This window comes from Mauremys mutica, chromosome 11 (assembly GCF_020497125.1).
Source record: "Mauremys mutica isolate MM-2020 ecotype Southern chromosome 11, ASM2049712v1, whole genome shotgun sequence".
In the NCBI taxonomy this organism is placed as follows: Eukaryota; Metazoa; Chordata; order Testudines; family Geoemydidae; genus Mauremys; species Mauremys mutica.
In genome coordinates this window covers 75,774,077-75,794,648 of record NC_059082.1, presented here as the reverse complement: position 1 = coordinate 75,794,648, position 20,572 = coordinate 75,774,077, and the positions used below count along the sequence as shown (strand labels likewise).

Below are 20,572 nucleotides of genomic sequence, written 5' to 3'. Positions count from 1 at the left end.
GGGATGTACTGCTGCTCGTCTTCCTGAGCATAGGGAAAGACAGAAGAATTTCATCCATATCACTATTGTACCCATAGGTAGCAGTGAGACTGGCCAGTACTTACAACAAAATTCAACTTGTGGTAGTGGTCAGCACATACCTACTGTGGAAGGATGCTGTCACTAAAGCTTGCAAGATAATGTTGTTGTTGTTGTAGTAAATGTATCAAGCTTTTTAAAAAACAGGTTTAAAAGATAATTTCAGTGACTTTATGGAGACTTGCATTAATTAACACAAATTAATAGTTTCATGGGCAAGAATATCCTAATAATAAAGTAGTTTCCAACCTGGAAAGGAAGAATTGAATTTAAATATGCAGAAGGGATGAAACTTTGAAGGGAAGTACTGGATCTATACATAAACTTTCACATGCTCCATCACGTTCCTCCATCTTTCAACAGCAAATTTTCAATGTACAATCCATTGGTCGACAAGTCCATTACTTTTGATCTTGTATAGTAGGTCCTTCACTTGGTCACTCAGTATCGGATGTCACCTAGAGCTCCTAGGACAGGAACATTACAGCTCTCCACAGCTATCGTTACATTGAGATATGATACATTTTGTTTTTAAAATGCCAGCTGATGCATATTTTAAAGGAAGATGTGAGGCAATTTGACACTACTCTCCTTTCTCTTACAGAATTATTTCCCCAGCAAACAAGATATTTTGTTGGCCAGAAAAGCCACCAAGGGAATCGTAGAGCATGACTTCATCATTAAAAAAATCCCTTTCAAGATGGTGGATGTGGGTGGACAGAGGTCTCAGCGTCAGAAGTGGTTCCAGTGCTTTGATGGGATAACTTCTATTTTGTTCATGGTTTCCTCCAGTGAATATGACCAGGTTCTCATGGAAGACAGACGCACAAACAGACTGGTGGAGTCCATGAACATCTTTGAGACAATAGTCAATAACAAGCTCTTCTTTAATGTTTCTATCATCCTATTCCTGAACAAAATGGATCTCCTTGTAGAGAAAGTAAAGACAGTCAGCATTAAGAAGTATTTCTCAGACTTCAAGGGTGATCCTCACAGGCTAGATGATGTTCAGCGTTACTTGGTGCAGTGTTTTGACAGAAAGCGGCGGAACCGCAGTAAGCCACTCTTCCATCATTTCACAACTGCCATAGACACTGAAAATATCCGCTTTGTGTTTCATGCAGTGAAGGACACAATCCTTCAAGAGAATCTGAAGGATATTATGTTGCAGTGAAGAAGAGCACCCCTTGTCGTGTTGAAATCTACCCGAGGTTATAAGTCAAAGCTTTTATTTGATCTTTTTGGCTCTTGCATGTGGTTTTAGGACCCATGCTATTCACTTGGCTCAGGAATGCTGAAACTAGCCAGTCATGGAGGCAGGAGGAGTCAAACATTGATGTTAGCTACTGAATCATTTGGACGAGTAACACTACTGAAAAAAGTGGCCGTTGTAGGGTTTGACACCTAGTTTGGAATGTTGAATAACACAATCACCTTCCTATCTTAGAAAAATCTAACTGACAAACTATGTAAGGAAGACTTTTAATGAAAACTGTTGTTTTGCAAGGACAGTAACTGTACAGACTGCCTTTCTCTGTAGTTTGGAGGTGCTGAGTTAACCAGTCAAACTAATGTAAATTATAATGAGGTTGGTAGTTGTACTAGAGAATAAATGGCAATATATTAATCACAATTCCACATGTAATCTTTAAATATGTAACCAGATCTTGCTTGCATGTGCAGTGTTTGCCAAGGATCTGGAGTCCACTTATCAGTGTGGATGCACAACTCTTGTCTGAAGGTCTTGCATCAGTCTCTTGAGACACGCAAGTCTAGGACTATAAATGAAATGCAGTGGAACTATAAGTGAAACCCACCAGGCTATACGAGTCATCTGTCCTGCCATTCCGAAGTCAAATGGAGGAGAAAATTAAGGCCTGGCTGATGTGGACAAGATTTTGTTTTGCACTACATATACAGTGTCTTACATCATGGGAAACTGACTTCCACAGTAATACAGCTTGAGGCACGTACTAGAACATCTGACCACATATCTGCACATAGTGGGTGCTCTAGTGAGGTGTCATTTATGGAAATTCATCATTGTTTTCACACCTGCAGTTGGCAGTATTTGTAAAGCTCCAGTCTCTCAAATAACAGGGCTTTATCTGTCTCCAAATGTGTGGAAGCTGATTAAAGTTTTTAGCAAAATTTTTGGTGATAGAGCAGCTGCTTGATTAGTTCCTAACAGCTGACCTTACACAAGAAGAGCCAGCACTCTTGAGATCCCAATTTTACAGCTGCACTGATACATTCGAACAGCAGGACTCTGCTGTAAACTAGCCCATTTTTAATCTGTTTCTTAATGGGATCTTTAGCGTATATTAATTTATATATAGTATGAGTAAACTGTCAAAATTAGTTGCCTATTTCAGGCAATGGTGTACACGTGTGAAATTGCAAGAGGCTGTGAATAATGTTGATGTGAACTGTTGGCTTTCTAGCTCTCTAAACTTACGTAGTTAACTATCAGATGCCTTTCTGTGTGTACAGATAATTTCAGCCGTGTCTACTACAATGAGGTACATAAACAAAATTTAAGATCTGCCTTTTATTTCAGTGCTGTAGTGTCTTTTTTTTTCTTCCCAGGAAACTTTCAAACACAAATGGTTACTGTGCAATTGGTACCATAGTTTGATTTTATTAAAAAAAAAAAAAAATCAGAAGGGCTTTCTCTAGCTAGACCAAGTCATTAGAATCTCTGTATTTCTTGTCCCCTTTAAAAATATAATGACATGTCAAAAAAGGAACACTTTAGCATTTAAACCCATGAGAAATGCTGATCTAAAAAAGAACCCTGCCCTGGAGTTTTCATGTGTTTAACTTGGATAAAATCTAGAATCCTTCCTTTTGTGGCTTGCAGAAGTTCATTTCTCTGTGTGTGGTATAGGCAGCTTCCTAATGCAGAGATCTGCTTTTTTTTTTTAAGCTTTCTTTGTGCTGGCTTCAGGAGTGAAAAGGATATGGTTATGTTCTAGTTTTATATAATGCATATAAAATGTTTGGTGAAGTAAACCAGTAAGGAGCTGCAGACAGAAAAATCTATTTATTTTAAAATTACACTTCCGCTACTTCTCAAATGTAAACAGTAGTTAATTGCCTAGTTAGAAAAGTCTTACTCACCAGGGACCAATTTTACTTTTAGTGATTTTTTTTAATAGAAAAAGGGAAATATCAACTCACCCCATCTTGACCGTTCTGCATTGTTACAGAAGAAGATTCTGTTATGGTAAATGCCTCAACATGAGGTGTTACAAATAGTAGCTTACGGGTCTAGTGGAATGTGTTTCTTCTGGGCATGCCTCTTTATTTGGTTAAACGAGATCTAAAGTGTTAACTCTTCATTACTTAAGCATTCAAATACTGTACTTAGACTTTGCAGTAGTTTCTACTCAACAGAAAGCTTTAGAGCTATAGCAAGGCAACTCAGACTGCCTCACTTCCCAGTCGATTCTTTGTACACTTTGTTATTTTACCGAGTGTTCTATTTGGACTAATGTTCTGCCCATTTAACTCTTGAGAAAACATTCCCTTTTTAGAACCAGATACTACTGAAAAGCTGCCTCAGTTTTGCATATGAAGTCTGCCGTAGCTTTAACTGCAATACTGGAGCATGAAACTACTCTTCTTTTTAATGCAAATGGAAGGTCTTGTATTCCTGGTCATCTTATTGATTTTTAGAAGAACTCAGCTAATAAATGTGGTGTTCTCAAAGCAACTCTCACTGTTACAGTTCCACCCTGAAAAGTAGCATCATGCGTTTCCATGTTTAATGTCAACAACTCTTAACAAGTTTCATTTTTTTTGTAATAGTAGTAAAACAACCAGTTCTTCTGGGCTGCTTTGTACCATAAAGTTGGCCTGTTAGGGCCCCAGGAGGAAGGTGGGGACATAGAGCTGCATGACCGTGATGCCCCAGACTGCATCAATCCTCAGGTGCTATCTTGTCTCCTTTGGGCCGTTAGGTATAAGAGCAGCCTAGCTTTGGTCTGTGACCATCCTTTCACACAGTAGCCCTGTGATTGAGGAAATGCAGAGGAGAATTTTTTTGTGCACAAGTCAGAATAGGGCTTTGCACCTCTCAGCCATAGCTAAGGATCTAGCTCATGTTTTACTCACTGCAAGCCCTGTAAATTCTACTAAGACTCTAACTTAAGCAGCTTTCTTGCTAAAGCATTATCATCCAACCATCAAGACTTCACAGTTGGTTAACAGTTTGGATGGGGGATCTAGAGAACAATTCAGGTCAGTATTCCATAGCTCTATTAATTCTGCAACGCAAAGAGCGGTTAAAAATAGCAAACTTGTCATTGTCAAAAGTAATCAATATGGCTCTGAATTTGTTAATGGAAAATGTGAGTTAGTCACTCTTCTGACCATAACGACAAACAAAAATTAGACTGGAATACGATGTGCTTCACTACTTTAATACAAAATGACACCTTGATGTAAGTTGACACTATGCCATGTTACTGACCGCTTCAAGGATTCAAGCCCACCACTGTGTTTAGTGCAATACTTAAATTAGTTTGAAACAGGTTTGAGTGGACCTGTGTCTTTACGTTTGGTGCATGATTAAACCATCTTAAGCAGACTAGTTTGGAGACATGAGCTATCTACCGTGTTAGGTGAATATACATCTTTCAGGTGTAGTTATGACGTGCATTGTCCAGTCATAGTGTGAAACTTCATTGAAAGTTTCCACTAGAAAATCAAAATACCCTTAGTCCAGCAGGATTTCCTCTTGCAAAGACACACTCATTCTAAAGTGATAAATACATTTACCTGGCTAGGACATACTTTTAAATACATGCCCTACTGGATTTCCCTGTGTAAAAATAGTACAATAAAGCTACTCATCTGTGGTACTAGTAATTACTAATGCAGAATGCAAAAGGTACTACCCAGTATCATGCAACGATCTTTAGCCAGACTTGGTGATCTGCTCAATTCTTTTGCAAGAAACAATTGATTGTATTTTTCAGGGACATCCTGGAGACTATTTGCTGGTAAACACAGCTGGGAGGGACAGCTCTCTTTTTTTTTATAAACTTCATAAATTATTGTTCAACTGACTAGTCAGGAAATGGGTCATGGGCAGGACTACAATCAGGTGGAGGCCTTGAACATATGCTTTCTTTAATTTAAAAAAAAAAAGCTCTTCGCTGTCCCTCAGTTGTCACATGCAGTGTGTTTTGTATCCTGCAAGGACAAAGAGGAAATGCTTGCAGCATGTTTAAGCAGGCGAGCCCTATAATGTGATCTACTATCAGTTTTATAAAAAGTGGCAGATTGGAGCCTATACTGAAAATCATGTTGGTAATGTTTTGAAGACTCATTCAGGTCACCCGTAGGTGCCTTTCCCTCAAAGTAGCTAACCAATAAGTTGCTCTTTGAATTAGCTACCTACAAGGCAGTAACTGCTCTAGAATTACCACGTGAATGGGCTTAAACAATTTTTGTCTTTAAAATGCTACATTATAATGGTTGATAAACTACATGTTTAATAGGTAGCTGCCATTTTTAACAACCCATTGAACAATATTCTTGAGATGTAGGGAGAACACAAGGTATTGTGACAAAGATTTAATGGAGTTAAGATTAACAGCTGCTCTATTTTAAATGACAACTCTGTAGAATATTTCTAGTTTCCATTGTAACTACACATCTGAATCTCATTCCATGTAATATTGCAGAGTAGTCTGTTTGAGCTTGCCAACTTTATAGTAAATTACATGTTTAAAATTGTGCTGTTAAACCTAGAACTGTGCTGCTAATATGTCTGAAGAAGCTTTCACTGACTAGCATTTCTGCAGGCTTCTCAAAGCTAACTAAAAGGGTTAACAAATTTGCTGGCTTAAGTTCAAACAGAGTGGAGAGTATTTGTGTAGCTCAGAGATTTTGGTATGGAAGGAGCTATAGTTTAAACAGTGTGGGAGGAGCTGACCGGGCCAAAGACTAAAATTTCACTGTACTGAAACTGTGATAGCAGCTGCAGTGGAGTCTGGGATAGTGTGAAATGCATTCCATCAGTCCATCCACAACACTGATTTCCCCTTTCCGCCCAGAATAGTGTCACAAGGCTTTTAGGGGTGTTATGAGGCGGTACCTAGAGTAATCAGGATTTATTTGCTTATTTGTGTCTTGTGTATGGGTTTCTTCCCTTCCCCACTTCTGTGATGGTCTTTCAATTTAGTGCTGGTTCTCTAGTGCTCTGTAAAGATTTATAATGGGTGTGTTTTATTACTGTTCATGTGAAGCCCATTTTCTCTGGGCTTCACAGCTCAGGTTTTTCCCAAATCTGTGATCCAAAGTTGTTTAAAGTGTGTGGAGGGTGGGGAGGAGGCGGAGGGGGTCTTGAATATCTGCAAGTCTTACTCCGGACGAATCACTCTTATTTCTTCCTTTAAAATATCTTGGCTGACTGTAGTTGTACTTATAGGCTGAGACTGCTTAATTAACTGACTAGCAAGAAATGATGCTTTTGAGCAACTGCCTCCAGGCCCTCAAAATCCAACCGTGCACCCGAGCTCAACCTCCCTGGAGAACAGGTGCTACAAAATGGCTTCTAAGCTAATGTTCTGAAGCACTGCTTCCCTATTTACAAGCCGCTTGGTACTGAACAGTCCTGGTGAATGAACAGAAGCGCAGGGGTATCCTGTAAGGAGTTTTCCTAGTCAAGGAAATTGCAGCATGGAGACTGAGCCATTGAAAGGATTAGCAACCCTTTTCTGCCACACATTTTTTCTGTCCCTAGACAAACCTAAGGCCCATGTTCATTTCCACTTGTGCCCTAAACTTGCCAAGGAACAGCACTTTGACTCCTCATGATAAAGATATCAGTATGGCCTTTGCACCAATGAGCGGGGCAGTGGCACTGTAACCTATTCTGTAATTCCTTGCGATGCCCACAACAATAACGTATTCAGTCCTCTAGCTTGTTGCTTTGACAATAGGTAAAATGTAAATGCTCCTCTCTGGATATGCCCCTCTTGCATTTGATAATGAAAATCCCTTGAAACAGATGAACTTGTTTAGCAGCCTAGAGAACAGCCCCCGCCCTTGTTTTATTGCAGTAACAAAACACACCTTATGCTTTGCATTCTCCATATAGTTGCCTTTGCGAGCAGTGATGCTACGTGGTGGGGCCATGATTCTTTTCTTACCAACTTTGAAGGGAGTTGCATGCAGAAGACTTCCCTCAGATGTTTAGGGCGGCCTTTATACACCTACCAGGATTCCAACTTTCAAACGGAATGAGCCTTGAGGGCTGCATGATGTTTGATGGTTATCAACAGATGTTCACATCAAAACAGCTATTGATGCTGTCAAGCAACCGGCTGTGGGCCATCCTGGGGCAATAAACACTACGCAAACGAACGTGGTTTTTTTAAAGTGCAACTTGCTATAAATCAAATACTGATCTCCCATGGATGAAGGCAGTACCTATTTTTGCAAGCTAGTATTAGTCGCTTCCCCATATCAGTTGTCCAGTATGCATTAAACAAAGTGGTGTAGTGAGGTTGTAGGGCTGGAGACCTGATCAACCCCTCCCCACATATCAAACGAGCCTGGGCTGGTGTTCAGATAGCACTTGCATTGTAAGTCCAAATTTACATCAGTGTATCCCTTCTCCCTTACTCTGTAACACAATAAAAGTTGGTGGATTGGGAGATACTTCAGCCGCTCCTCTAAAGCAATTATACTCTTTGGTAAGTGAATTATTATCTAAGGATTTCCACAACGGCTGCCTCTTGGAAGACGTTGTATTCCTAGAACAGATCTTTAAGATTGGCTTAGTCAGTGCCAATTGAATAAGCATGGAGTCCCCTCCACTCACTCCTGGATGATCCAGCCGAAGAGGGAGGTATGTTGACAGGACATTGCAGCACCTGCCCCTGTGCTTGTGTTGCTGCTGTCAGTGTTGAGTATTTCTTGTGGCTAGCTGGAGGGCTCCCTCACTTGGTGATTTTTTTTTTTTGTGAGCACTAAATTCACTTTTTGTTTTTTAAACAATGACACTAAATTGTTTAACACAAATGGGGATGAAGGGCAGCTTGGATATTCAGAACTCAGGCTGGGTCTCTGTTAACTAATCAGGTGGTGCCTATGGGTGAGTCAGTTTAGTCTTGACTACAAATTGCTTGGCTCTTTGTAAGTCTGTATCTCTTTTTAATGGCATCTTTAAAAGCAGTGTTTAGGTTTCTGTCTCTCTGACATGCTTGTCTTTCCATGTGAGGAAAGAGGAAGGGAGACACCGGATGGCTCCAGTGCCAGCAGTTCTGTGGCTGCCGTGCTGTACTCTGTAAACTACCACCATCTAGCTCTTGGCGTGTGTCCATGATTCATCTGGCTGTCTTGGAAAGAACCACAGTCAGAAGGAAAGAGCTGCACTGATGTTCTCCAAGATGGACTTTCTGGAGAACAGCCAAAGGATATTGTTGGGGGGGGGGGGAGGAGGAAGAGAGCAGCGATCTAGTTTCTAAATGGATCCCAAATGCTTCTGCTTATATGCGGTCTGTATATTGAAATGAAATGCCATCAGTAGTGAGTTAGTGTTCTTTGATAACTGACTCCAGGGAAGCTATTTGGCTGTGTATTCTACCAGCACATTGGCACAGCTAGAGCTGCTTGCACTTCCCTTAAATCTTTTTTTCCAGCTGTTTGTAACTGGGTCCTATAAACTCAATCCTTCCGAACTTGACATGCAAGCCTCTTGTCAGTCAGCATGCCTCACGCCAATTGAAAAACGAGTTAGCCTTGCTTTAAGGTATTAAATTGTGAGGAGTATGCAGAGACAACTGCTTTAAAGGGGTCAGATTGCTTCAGGTTACTTTGAGACATGAGGGCATCTTGTTCAAAATCAGCGACTGCTCTTACAGTACTTCACACAAACGTGTTAAGCTCACATGCTTGGCACAATCGTGAGTAAATGATCTTTCGATAATCCACAGGATTTAAAGTCCCTGTGGTAAAGTCTGCTTTGGAAGTTGTGTTTCAGTTCATAGACATTAGTCTGTTGGATCAAGTGCATTTTTCCGGATAAGCCTGTTCTGTTGTAGTATTTGCCCAATAGACTAGAACAGCTAATACACCTTTTTATTAATGACTGACTGCACACAACAATGCCTCTAAAACCTACGCATAAAAATTGGCCAAGTGTGGTGTTACTCTTTTAAACAAGCTGTCTGGTTTTTTTATTTGATTTGAATCGTATACAAATGAAACGATTATGGCTGTGAGTGTGTCAAACAGGTCACAGATTCTGTGATTTTAACACAGGTCTCAGAGTTCTTGGGTTTCAGCTTCAGCCCCACGTGGCAGGGCTCAGGCTTCAGCATGATTTATCACCTGCCTTCTATCTTGTGACTTTTAATAAAAATACCTGTGCTAAAATCCTAGCCGTAGGAATGACAAAACACTAGTTAATTTTGTGACACAATCCTGTATCTTGGAAATGGATTTTAAAATGTTACCTTCTCTGCTCTAACGCCGTGTGGTGCCTAGGTATTGTAGCACACATACTATGCAATATCATACTGTTTTTAAACCAGTTTGCTGCATTGGGCAGGAAGGGCCTGAGTTTAGCCTTAATTTCTAACAATTCACGTAAAACTTCTTTTTAAAGATGGTGACTAACTAAAATAAGTTGAGGTGAAAAAGGCATTGCTCATTTAAGTGTCTTTGTAGAACCAAAACCGCATCCACCATAGAAGCGGCCTGTTTGCTGTGATCGTCTCAACTTATGAAAACTGTGTACTAGATAAAATTATATTGTGGTGTGTAAAAAGTGTATTTTATAGTTTTGGTGAATTAGTTTACTGTTTTGTATATATGAATTTTATAAATATTAAAACTTGACTTGTTATACTGTTCTTTGTGGAGTGTTGGATCTTTCAATATAGAGCCTGAATTTTGGTAATATTTTAACCTTGTTCACGTGCTTACTATGATGATAATACAGGAACCTGACTGAAGTAGTCTTGGACTTGTTAGCGGTTATCTTCTAGAACTCATGGAGGAGCGGGTGAAAGCCTAGAAGACTGAAGAAGGGCAAATAGTGCCTGCCTTTAAAAAGGGGAACACAGAGGACTTGGGGACTTATAGGCGGACTGAACTTTTATACATGGAAGGATAATGAAATATGAGTTTGTAGGCACCTGGAGGAGAATGAGTTTTTAAGGAATAGACAGCATGGATTTGTCCAGAACAAATCACGGCAACCTAACTTCCTCCTTTGCCAGGGTTACTGGCCTAATTGATGGTAGATGTGATACCTTGATTTGAGTAAGGCTTTTGGCACAGTCCCCTATGACATTCTCATAAGCAAATAAGGGAAATGCAGTCTAGATGAATTTACTATAAGATGGGTGCACAACTGTTTGAAAGGCCATACTCAGTAGTTATCAGTGGTGTCAAACTGGGAGGGTGTAAGTAGTGGGGTCCTGCGTCTGGTACTAGTCGATATTTTCATTAATGATTTGGCTAATGAAGTGGAGAGTATGCTTATAAAATTTGCAGACACCACCAAGCTGGGAGGTATTGCAAGCACTCTGAAAGACATAATTAGAATTCAAAACAACCTTGACAAATGAGACAATTGGTCTAAATTCAGCAAGTTGAAAGTCAATGAAGACAAGTGCTAAGTATTTCACTTAGGACGGAAAAATCAAACTCCTAAATATAAAATGGGGAAATAACTGGCTAGATGGTAGTGCTGACGAAAAGGATCTGGAGTTATAGTGGATAACAAATGAGTCAACAATGTGATGCAACTGTGAAAAAGACTAATATTCTTGGCTGTATTAACGAGCATTGTACGTAAGATGCATGAGGAAATTGTTCCACTCAGCTCTGGTGAAGACTCAGCTGGAGTACTGTGTCCAATTCTGGGCACTACGCTTTAGGAAAGATGTGGACAAATCAGAGGGAGTCCAGAGAGAGCAACAAAAATCATTAAAGGTTTAGAAAGCCTGACCTATGAAGAATAGTTTAAAAAACTAGACATGTTTAGTCTCAAAAAAAGAAGACTATAGGGGGACCTGAGAGGACAATGATCAATGTTCTCCATGCCCACTGAAGGTAGGACAAGAAGTAATAGGCTTAATCTGCAACAAAGAGATTTAGATTAGATATTAGGAAAAACTTTCTAACTACAAGGGAAGTTAAACTCTGGAATAGACTTCTGAGGGAGGCTGTGGAATCTCCTCACTGGAGGTTTTTAATAACAGGTTGGACAAACACCTGTTAGGGATGGTCTAGGCTTACTTCATCCAGCCTCAGCACAGGGGTCTGGACTTGATGTCTTCTCGAGGTTCTTTCAGCCCTATATTTCTATGATTCTAAGAAATTAATAAAAATGAGACCAGGGCTGTCATACAACAAAAACTTGGGAGGAAGAGCACTTGTCCATAATTATGACTGTCAATCGCAGTTAACTCACGATTAATTCAAAAATTAGTCGCGATTAATCACAGTTCTAATTGCACTGTTGAACAATAGAATACCAATTGAACTTTATTAAATATTTTGGATGATTTTTTGTACATTTTCAAATATATTGATTTCAAAGTGTACAGTAATCGATATTTTTATTACAAATATTTGCACTGTAAAAATAAAATTAGTATTCTTCAATTCACCTCATACAAGTACTGTAGTGCAATCTCTTTATTGTGAAGGCATAACTTACAAATGTAGTTTTTTGTTACATAACTGTACTCAAAAACAAAACAATGTAAAACCTTAGAGCCTACAAGTCCACTCAGTCCTACTTCTTGTTCAGCCAATCACTAAGACAAACAAGTGTGTTTACATTTACGGGAGATAATGCTGCCCACTTCTTACTTACAATGTCACCTGAAAGTGAGAACAGACATTCGCATGGCACTTTTGTAGCTGGCATTGTAAGATATTTATGTGCCAGATATGCTAAACATTCATATGTCCCTTCATGCTTTGGCCACCATTCCAGAGGACATGCTTCCATGCCGATGCTTGTTTAAAAAAATGTTAATTGAATTTGTGAGTGAAGTCCTTGGGGGTGAATTGTATGTCTCCTGTTCTATTTTTTACCTGCATTCTGCCATCTATTTCATGTTATAGCAGTCTTGGATGATGACTCAGCACATTGTGTAACAAATCAATATATTTGAAAATGTGGAAAACATACAAAAATATATATAAATAGTATTGTTTAACAGTGTGATTAATCACAAATAATTTTTTAATCACAGGATTAATCGTTAATTTTTTTAATTGCCTGCCAGCCCTACCCATAACCTGAACGTATTCCATATGTCCTTCCCTTGATTCTGCTCTGAATTGCTGCTCTTGAGTCTGTCAAATAATTGAACCTTTAGTATGGCATATGGAGGAAATGCTGATGAACTGTTATCCTATTTAAATCTCCGTTAAAATTCAGATTCATCCTGTAGAATTTCAATAGCTGGTGTAAATATTAAAGTTTGATGGGGGTACAGCTACAACCACTTGTGCTTGTGTATTTCAAGCTCAGCTAGGGAAGATTTTTTTAAACTGGTTCAGTTGACACCACCTGTTAGAAGTAATTTCTCTTCAGCTGCGTAGTATCCAATAATAGCAGTATGACCTACGTGTGTGTGTCTCTGTCTCTGTCTCTCTCTCATGGTGCCAGTTCCTCCCTTGCCAGCTTCACTTGCTTTTAATCACCCATGTAGAACTACTGACCTTAGGACAATTTTAATAATCTACCTCATTGGCCTCTTCTTAGAGTATTGCAATCTTAGCACCAGCTAATTCTACCAGGCCTTGAGCTCCTGCTCTTTGCAATCCCTACTACCTTTCCTCTCTCGTACTTTGGCAGGTCACATGCTATGAGTATTGCTTTTATTGTATGACTGAAACTTCTATTGCAGTTCCTAATTGTAGATTGACACTACATTGTCAATCCCATTTGACCGGGGCAGTATAAGCACAATTTGACTCACTTTAATGGGAGTCTTGTCTGTTTTGTTATCTGTAAACGTTGGGTGCCCCAGGTTAGATATCACTGGTCGGGTATATGAATTGGCTTGATTTTTGTTTCCACAGATGCCCTGAGCATCTTCAGCTCCCATTTAGCCTAGTGGGAGTTGTGGGTGTTCAGTACTGATGAAAATCAGTAGTTCAAGGGCTTGAATAGGGATATAGGTGCCTATGAGAAAGCATTCAAGCTCAGATGTTTAGGTCTTGATCAGAATAATGCACAGGTAAGCCCTTGGGGTTGCTGCTGCTACTCATTTCATGGTCCAAGTCCATCCAAGATGGGACCAAAATTACATATGTAATCTTCGATGGCATGTGTGTATTTCACAGCTTTAGAAGGATCCTTGGATAGTCACTGGACATCATACTGTTGGTGGATGTATGCAGTGAAAGCTGAACGACATCTAGTCTATGGTCTGAGTTTGCTGGTGCTCCTGTATCACCAAAGACCCAGTGAGATTTCACTATGGAGCGATTTTTCTGATGAAAAGACCGTAACTTCAGTTTTTTCATGGCACATCCATTGTTTGAAATCCAGATCCAGCAATGGTGGTTAAGGGACCTAGATAAAGATCCCATAACAGACAAGCCCTCAGTGGCACATAATGTCAAAATCCGGATGGGTGTCATTTGGGGAACCCAAACCAAAGGGACTTATCACTGTTTTTCATAGGCAGTTTCACTGCAGCCAGTCACACCATTGAAATCTCAGAGCACTAGCATTGTGTCATGTGGCAGAATTGACTGGATTTTTGCTGCTAGCTGCTAGCGGAATGCATCCTTTTGCACAAATGATGTGTCTTATGTTGACTTATCAGCTATGTTGACAGATAAGTGTACATGATGTTGGAGCCAAGCCCAGAGTCAGCATGGAGAGACGAAGTTCTTTGTGGTTCAGGTCTGCCACGGGTTATCTAATAATAAGTACCGTATGCTGAGTTTGGTGTGGACCACTGGAGTGGAGAAAGTGACTTGATCGCTTTGTGGCAGGTAGGCCTCGGTGACTCTGGTGATTACGGTCTTTGTAGTAGGTGAGTTCTTTGACAAGAGCTGTTTTGTAGCCAGTGCAGTTCGGTGTTAACACATTCTGTGTGGTGGCATTGAATGCATCTCTAAGGTATGTTTTGGACTTTCAGGAAATAAGGAAGGTGCAGCCCCAATGACCCCAAACATGGGTTTGGGTCACGTCTATTCTAATGCAGGCAGAACACACCCGCGCTCTTCCTCCTGGAATCGGTAATAGCAGGGGCTTTAACTCTGGTGCTGTTGTTGCTGTCTGTTATGGCTGGTCTGCTCCTTTGGGACTGGAGGGACAGGGGGTTTATTTTGAGGGACACCTTCCCTCTTCCCAGGAACTCTTCCACTAGATGTCTCTGTTCTTAAGGTTGTGGGTGATGGTTATGAAAGGGAGGGCTATTCAGTTATTAATCTAACAAGGACCATACTTCTGCCTTCCTGAGTGTGGAGCCTTGGAAAGCCATACAGTAGTGTCAACGGAGGGAAGTTTCGTTGTAGGAATGTTCTGGGTTTCATTTAAAAAACAGGATCTTTTAAAAATAACACCCCCATCCCAAACAAAGAACCCAACAAAACCCATCACAGCTTGAGTTAAACGAACAGTGCAAGAGAAAAGTTTTTGAGCTCCATAGAGCTCTTCTTAGCTTCTTCCATAAAAGTTGGCCCAATAAAAGATAATATCTTACGTACCTTGTTTCTAACTAATGGAATTATCTACAAGAGAATGCAACCTCCCTCTTTTTCCTCTGCAGACCCTTGTTTGCAAGTTGTTGCACCTATGGTTGGATGCAACTATTCTTCTAATGCCTCTCTTGCTCCTCTTCCCTCATAGAGTGCAGTAACTTCCTAGTATTGGTGATGGGAGTGCAACCCGTAGAGTCAATAGTTTAGCAGAGGAAGGCTGATCTACCCGTTAGATCTTGTCCTTCCTAATGGAGGTGTCTGCTTTCCTGAGCTTGTAAGGCCATGTAACCACTAATCCCATTGGTGCTGTATGGAGAATTATAGGTTTACGAGATGGCAAGAATGGCTTAAAAATAGTCTGTCTGCTTTTAGTGTTTATCGGTATCAACATAACGGATACTGGAACCACCACTGAGGTTTTGGGTAATAGGCTAGGAAGTATATTGAATTCAGACACTCAGTGTGGCACCAGCTAACCTTAGCTGATCCACCTCTAAAGCACTCTTGAAATCTCTGCTCTTGGGTTGTCACTTGAAAGATTTCTGAAGTGAGGCCCCTTGTGCATGATGATACAGCTGGGCGGATGACTGCATAAATCCAGAACAAATGGCAGTCATCTTCTCCCCTTCCAGTATGTACTTGCACACCACCCCTCACTATTTTACGCCCTTTTGTGTCTTTGCCTCTGCAGTTGGGGGCTTCCTGGAGCTGCTGCCGCAAGGAAAGTGGCTAGGTAGTAACCAAGGCTGTTCCAGACCTGGTTCAGGACAGCAAGATATTCTCTCGGTGGTAGTACAGCAGAGAAGACTTCTAGGGAGGCTGCCAGATAGGGCTCCTAAGCAGTTCAGGAATGGAGCTCTGTTATTGTAGGGGTAGGGAGTTGTATACTGTAGCTAGCCGGCCCTACGCTGCTACTTGAGCTGCAGAAGAGCCCTGCACAGCTTGGGAACTGAGCAGCAATGAAAGGGAGCTGCTTAACCTCCCAGAAGTAAAGTTCTGCTCTTGGGCAGTTTAAGCTTCTCTGATAGCAGCCAGTGCTTCTCCTGTATGACAATCTCCCTCTCCTTGCTCTGTTCATTAGCCCCCACCCCACTGTAAATGGTCTCCCTGGAATCCTGGGGAGCTCCGTAGACCCATAGGAGTGCTCTGCCGTGGTTAGAATGCAAATCAACCTAGTGTAGCGGCGCTGTGCTTTCACTTACAATATCCTAATATAATGGACGATGTTGCCAAAATAGTCAGTGAATGCTGCCTCTGTCATGAAGCTTTGTGCCCCTCATGCAGCTTCCCCATGCAAAGGCTCCCCAGTTGAGGTCTGAAGTGCTGTCTAGTACAAAAGGCCCAGGCTTTCCTACCCATTATGTACAGTACAATGGAGCTCTGTATGTGCCTGACCCATTTGTAACACTCTGTGACCCCCACTAGTGGGTTGCAACTAATTTTCTTGGCTTACAGTGTGTGTAAAGTGCTCATCTACCTCTTGCTGATTGAGTCCTTCAAATTAACTTCCTAAAACCAAACTCCAAATCCCCTCGTCTTGTGCCCTGCCCCATCCACAGCTACTAGCTGTAACCTATGTCTTTCCCACCTCCTTAATCAAGATGTTTAAGAGGGAAGTAATTGAAAACCCTGTGTGCTCAATAGCACTGATTGCTACTTAAAGGGGAGGATAACTCCTTTTAACAGGGCAGCCTACATCTAATTCAATAGCAGTTTGTGTCACTGTTGGAATAGTCTGGCTGTTTGCTCCTCCCCTTTTCCATCCATCCATCCTCAGCAATGACGCACAGAAAGGGCAAGAATGGCGTCTTTGTGCCCTAGCTCTGAAACTGACTTTCTGCAGGACCTTTGGCCAGTCACTTCCCCGTGCTGTGCCTCAGTTTCTCCATCTCTACTAAGGGGATAATGACATTGCTCACCTTTGGTAATCAAACCTGCTATGTGAGTGCTAAGCATCACCAATCTGCACCTTCAGTGTTCATGCCCCATTTTGGCATTCATTGGCTACTGCCGGGTTGGTTGGTCAGTTGCTGTCCCCATGCACATAAGCTGCCTGTGAGTCTGACCAGTAACAATTTCTGAACTCCTGGGCTACACAGCGCTCTCTGCTTAGCAGCATTACAATAAAAGTCGTGTGATAGACCCAGGCCAGTTGGGAACAGCAGAGTAGTCGAAGGGAGATATACTGGCCACTGGATAAGCAGTTTTCTGTTCCCTAAGTGACCAGAGCAGGGGCTGCTCTGGGCTAATGAGAACACCTGACTCCAATTAACCTGCCTAGAGTCAGGTGAGGCAGTTAAGCACCTGACTCTAAGGCCCCTCTGATGCTATAAAAGGCCTCACTCCAGTCAGGCCAGAGGGAGCCAGAGGAGAGGAAGTGTGTGCGAGGAATTGGGAGCAAGAGGGGTGCAAGAAGCCGAGAGGGAGCAGGCATACTGCTGGAGGACTGAGACGTACAAGCGTTATCAGACATCAGGAGGAAGGTCCGGTGGTGAAGATAAAGAAGGTGTTGGGAGGAGGCCCTGGGGAAGTAGACAAGGGAGTTGTAGCTGTCGTGCAATTGTACCAGGAGGCACCCTAGACAGCTGCAGTCCACAGGGCCCTGGGCTAGAACTCGAAGTAGAGGGCGGGCCCGGGTTCCCCCAAACCTCCCGACTCCTGATCAAACACAGGAGGAATTGACCTGGACTGTGGCTTCTACTAGAGGGGAAGGTCTCTGGGCTGTTTCCCGACCCACAGGGTGAATCTGTGAGGTGTGCAATCCGCCAATAAGCGCAGGACCCACCAAGGTAGAGGAGGAACTTTGTCACAGTAGTTTCTGTTAACTGGAAATTCTCTTAATGGGAAGGAAAGACTGTCCACCACTGTGCCTCGATGAAGAGGACTTCACTAGACATCTATCTGCTGGTGCTGAGTGGAATCTGCGGCAAAGGAATGTGATACTTCTGCATGAACAAAAGTCTACTGATCTGTATTGTACAGACTCTCCCTATTGTACAGCTGCTTGAGGGCTCAGCAGCGTCGGCTTTACATCCATCTCCCTGAAGTTACATTATGGCCCTGGATCCTCTTCAGCTGTCTTTGTGGATGTGTGAAGCTCTGAGTTCCAGAGCTCCTTTAGTCCTTACCTGGAGTTGATCCTAGATTCTCTGAACTGGTAAGTGGTTGCTATATCAGCGATTATACTATTGCAAACATTTCTGTGATTGTGGAGCATGAAGCAGGAGGATCTAAACCAGGGGTAGGCAACCTATGGCACACGTGCCGAAGGCGGGACGCAACCTGATTTTCAGTGGCACTCACACTGCCCGGGTCTTGGCCACCGGTCCGGGGGGCTCTGCATTTTAATTTAATTTTAAATGAAGCTTCTTAAACATTTAAAAAACCTTATTTACTTGACATACAACAATAGTTTAGTTATATATTTTAGACTTATAGAAAGAGACCTTCTAAAAACGTTAAAATGCAGGGCTTTGGAGTGGAGCCTGGAGCGCGGAGCAGTGGAGTTGCAGGTTTTTGCCTGGAGCTGGAGCAGAGCTGGAGCACAGCTCCAAAGCCCTGTTAAAATCTATTACTGGCACGCAGAACCTTAAATTAGAGTGAATAAATGAAGATTCAGCACACCACTTCTGAAAGGTTGCCGACCCCTGGTCTAAACTCTTCCATGAAAGCAGGGATACTGTTGACAAGTTACTAATAACTATAAGCAAAAGTGTCTATAGTCAACCAGAGTCTCCTCACTTTGCACGCCCCCCCCCTGCCAGGTTTCTTGCCCCTCCCTGTTTTTGGAGTGTCCTAGATAGTGAGTGGGAATAGCTATGCATTCCCTTTGTTTGCCATTGTCTGCATGGGAGACTTCCATATCTCTGCACTTCAGCTTAGCCATTCCTCTCCTGTATTCCCTTTGCAATTGTGTCAGAGCTAAGAGCTGCCTCCGCCACACTCCCCACTTGATTATCTAGCAATATCACCATCTTGCATTAGTAATATCTCTCTGGAAACTGTCTGTCTTAAATTCAGCCTTATAACTTGACTCTTGCTTGATCCTGCATAAAGAGGCAAAAAAAGGAATAAGCTCTTGTTAAAAATAGTCACGTATTTAAGAAACACTAGACCGAGATTTGGGATAGTGGATGGATTTATAGTTCAAGTATGATTTGTTTTAAAGTTTCTGCTTGTCTGAAGAATCTTAAATGGAGTGATATTTGTTTTTAATGTCCTTAGTATTTAGACAGCCAGCAGGTGGCGGCAGCAGGCGCAGCGTTCACATAACATGGATTCCAGATGTGCAGACTGGAAAAAATGCCTTTCCAGTAATTGACATCATTAGTCTTTTAGAAGTCAGAACCCCCATTGTTCTTTGTATGAATCATGCTGGTTTTAATTTTTTTATACATTTTTCTTTAACTGAGCTTAACTTAGGTCAGATACTACAGATTTTCTCCTGCAATCACCACGTTTTCCTCAGGTGTCTTCCCCCTGAACCCCCCTACCTCCCTTCCCTTCTCTCCCACCCTCCCCCATGGAATTCAAAGGTTATTGTGGCCTTCTCAATCTCAGATTGTGTGTGGGGGGGGGTGGGGGCGGGCAGGGGATATGCTTAGTATTCTCATTAAAGCCCAAAGTTCCAGCCTGGTAGGAAACACCCCCTCACATTGAATGTAATGGACTCAGTTTTACTTTCCTTTCTGCTTTGGACAGTTGGGAATTAAAGGTATTTTTAGATCAGAACAATCTGAACTCTGACCACTAAGCTGCAAGTTGATGAGTGTATTATCAGTGTTGGAATTCTGAGCGAGACCATAATGGGGAGAGTCAGCCTCCGCCAGCACACGTCTCTCACTATTACAGGGCTTGAAAAACTGTCAGCCTCTCGAGCGCCGAGCTAGAAATAACTGAAAAGTTATTGCATGTAGTAGCAACTGAAAGGCGGGCTCTGCTGCAGCTTCTCTCAGTAGAGGCACCCATGTGCTGCAGAGACTTATGGATCTTGGGGAAAGGACGGGATGTAGCTTTTCAGCTGCTGGAGCTAAAAAGGGAGGAGAATGAATAGTTCCCTTTAAGCTAACACCACTGATTATGTTGGATAAGCAGAAAGAGTTCTTAGTGCTTGCTCGTTTGCCGTACCCCTTGTGCCTGTTGCATAAGAATGGCCACACTGGGTCAGACCAAAGGTCCATCCAGCCCAGTATCCTGTCTTCCAACAGTGACCAATGCCAGGTGTCCCAGAGGGAGTGAACCTAACAGGTAATGATCAAGTGATCTCTCTCCTGCTGTCCATCACCACCCTCTGACAAACAGAGGCTAGGGACACCATTCCTTATCCATCCTGGCTAATAGTCATTAATGGACTTAACCTCCATGAATGTATCCAGTTCTCTTTTAAACCCTGTTCCCCTCTGCCTCCCCCAGACCACGTGTCTGCTTTTCACCCGGACTCCACAGGGCTATGGTTAGAAAGCTTCAGCTCTGCGCCTGTGCTTGGTGCAATCTGCAATGTGTGGGCCAGGGACATGGCTGGAAATAGACTTTTGGTATAAAACACAATGAAGAAACAGTTTCCATGCTTAGAGCTCAAATGCACAGTAGCCTGAGGCCATGACTATACTGGAAAGTTTGCATGGGTTTAACTTACATCCGTTTTTAAACCAGTTTTAGTTAAGCTGATACATACTCCTATGTGGACACGCTTGTTTTGATTTAACATAAACCAGTTCCCAGCCAACTTAAGCCAAACTGAAATATGCCACTTTTATACCAAAACATGAGCATCCACACAGGGCTTTGT

At 42.0% G+C, this 20,572-nt stretch overlaps 1 protein-coding gene across 1 annotated transcript in view; it reads left to right on the top strand.

Annotated features, from left to right (window-relative positions):
- GNA12 (G protein subunit alpha 12) overlaps positions 1 to 1,711 on the top strand; it is a 64,265-nt gene extending 62,554 nt beyond the window's left edge. The window contains exon 4 of the mRNA XM_044979943.1: positions 683 to 1,711. Within this exon, the coding sequence (XP_044835878.1) occupies positions 683 to 1,252 (570 nt within the window). The 3' untranslated portion in view covers positions 1,253 to 1,711. The remainder of the gene's footprint in view (positions 1 to 682) is intronic.
- The last annotated feature ends 18,861 nt before the right edge of the window (positions 1,712 to 20,572 follow it).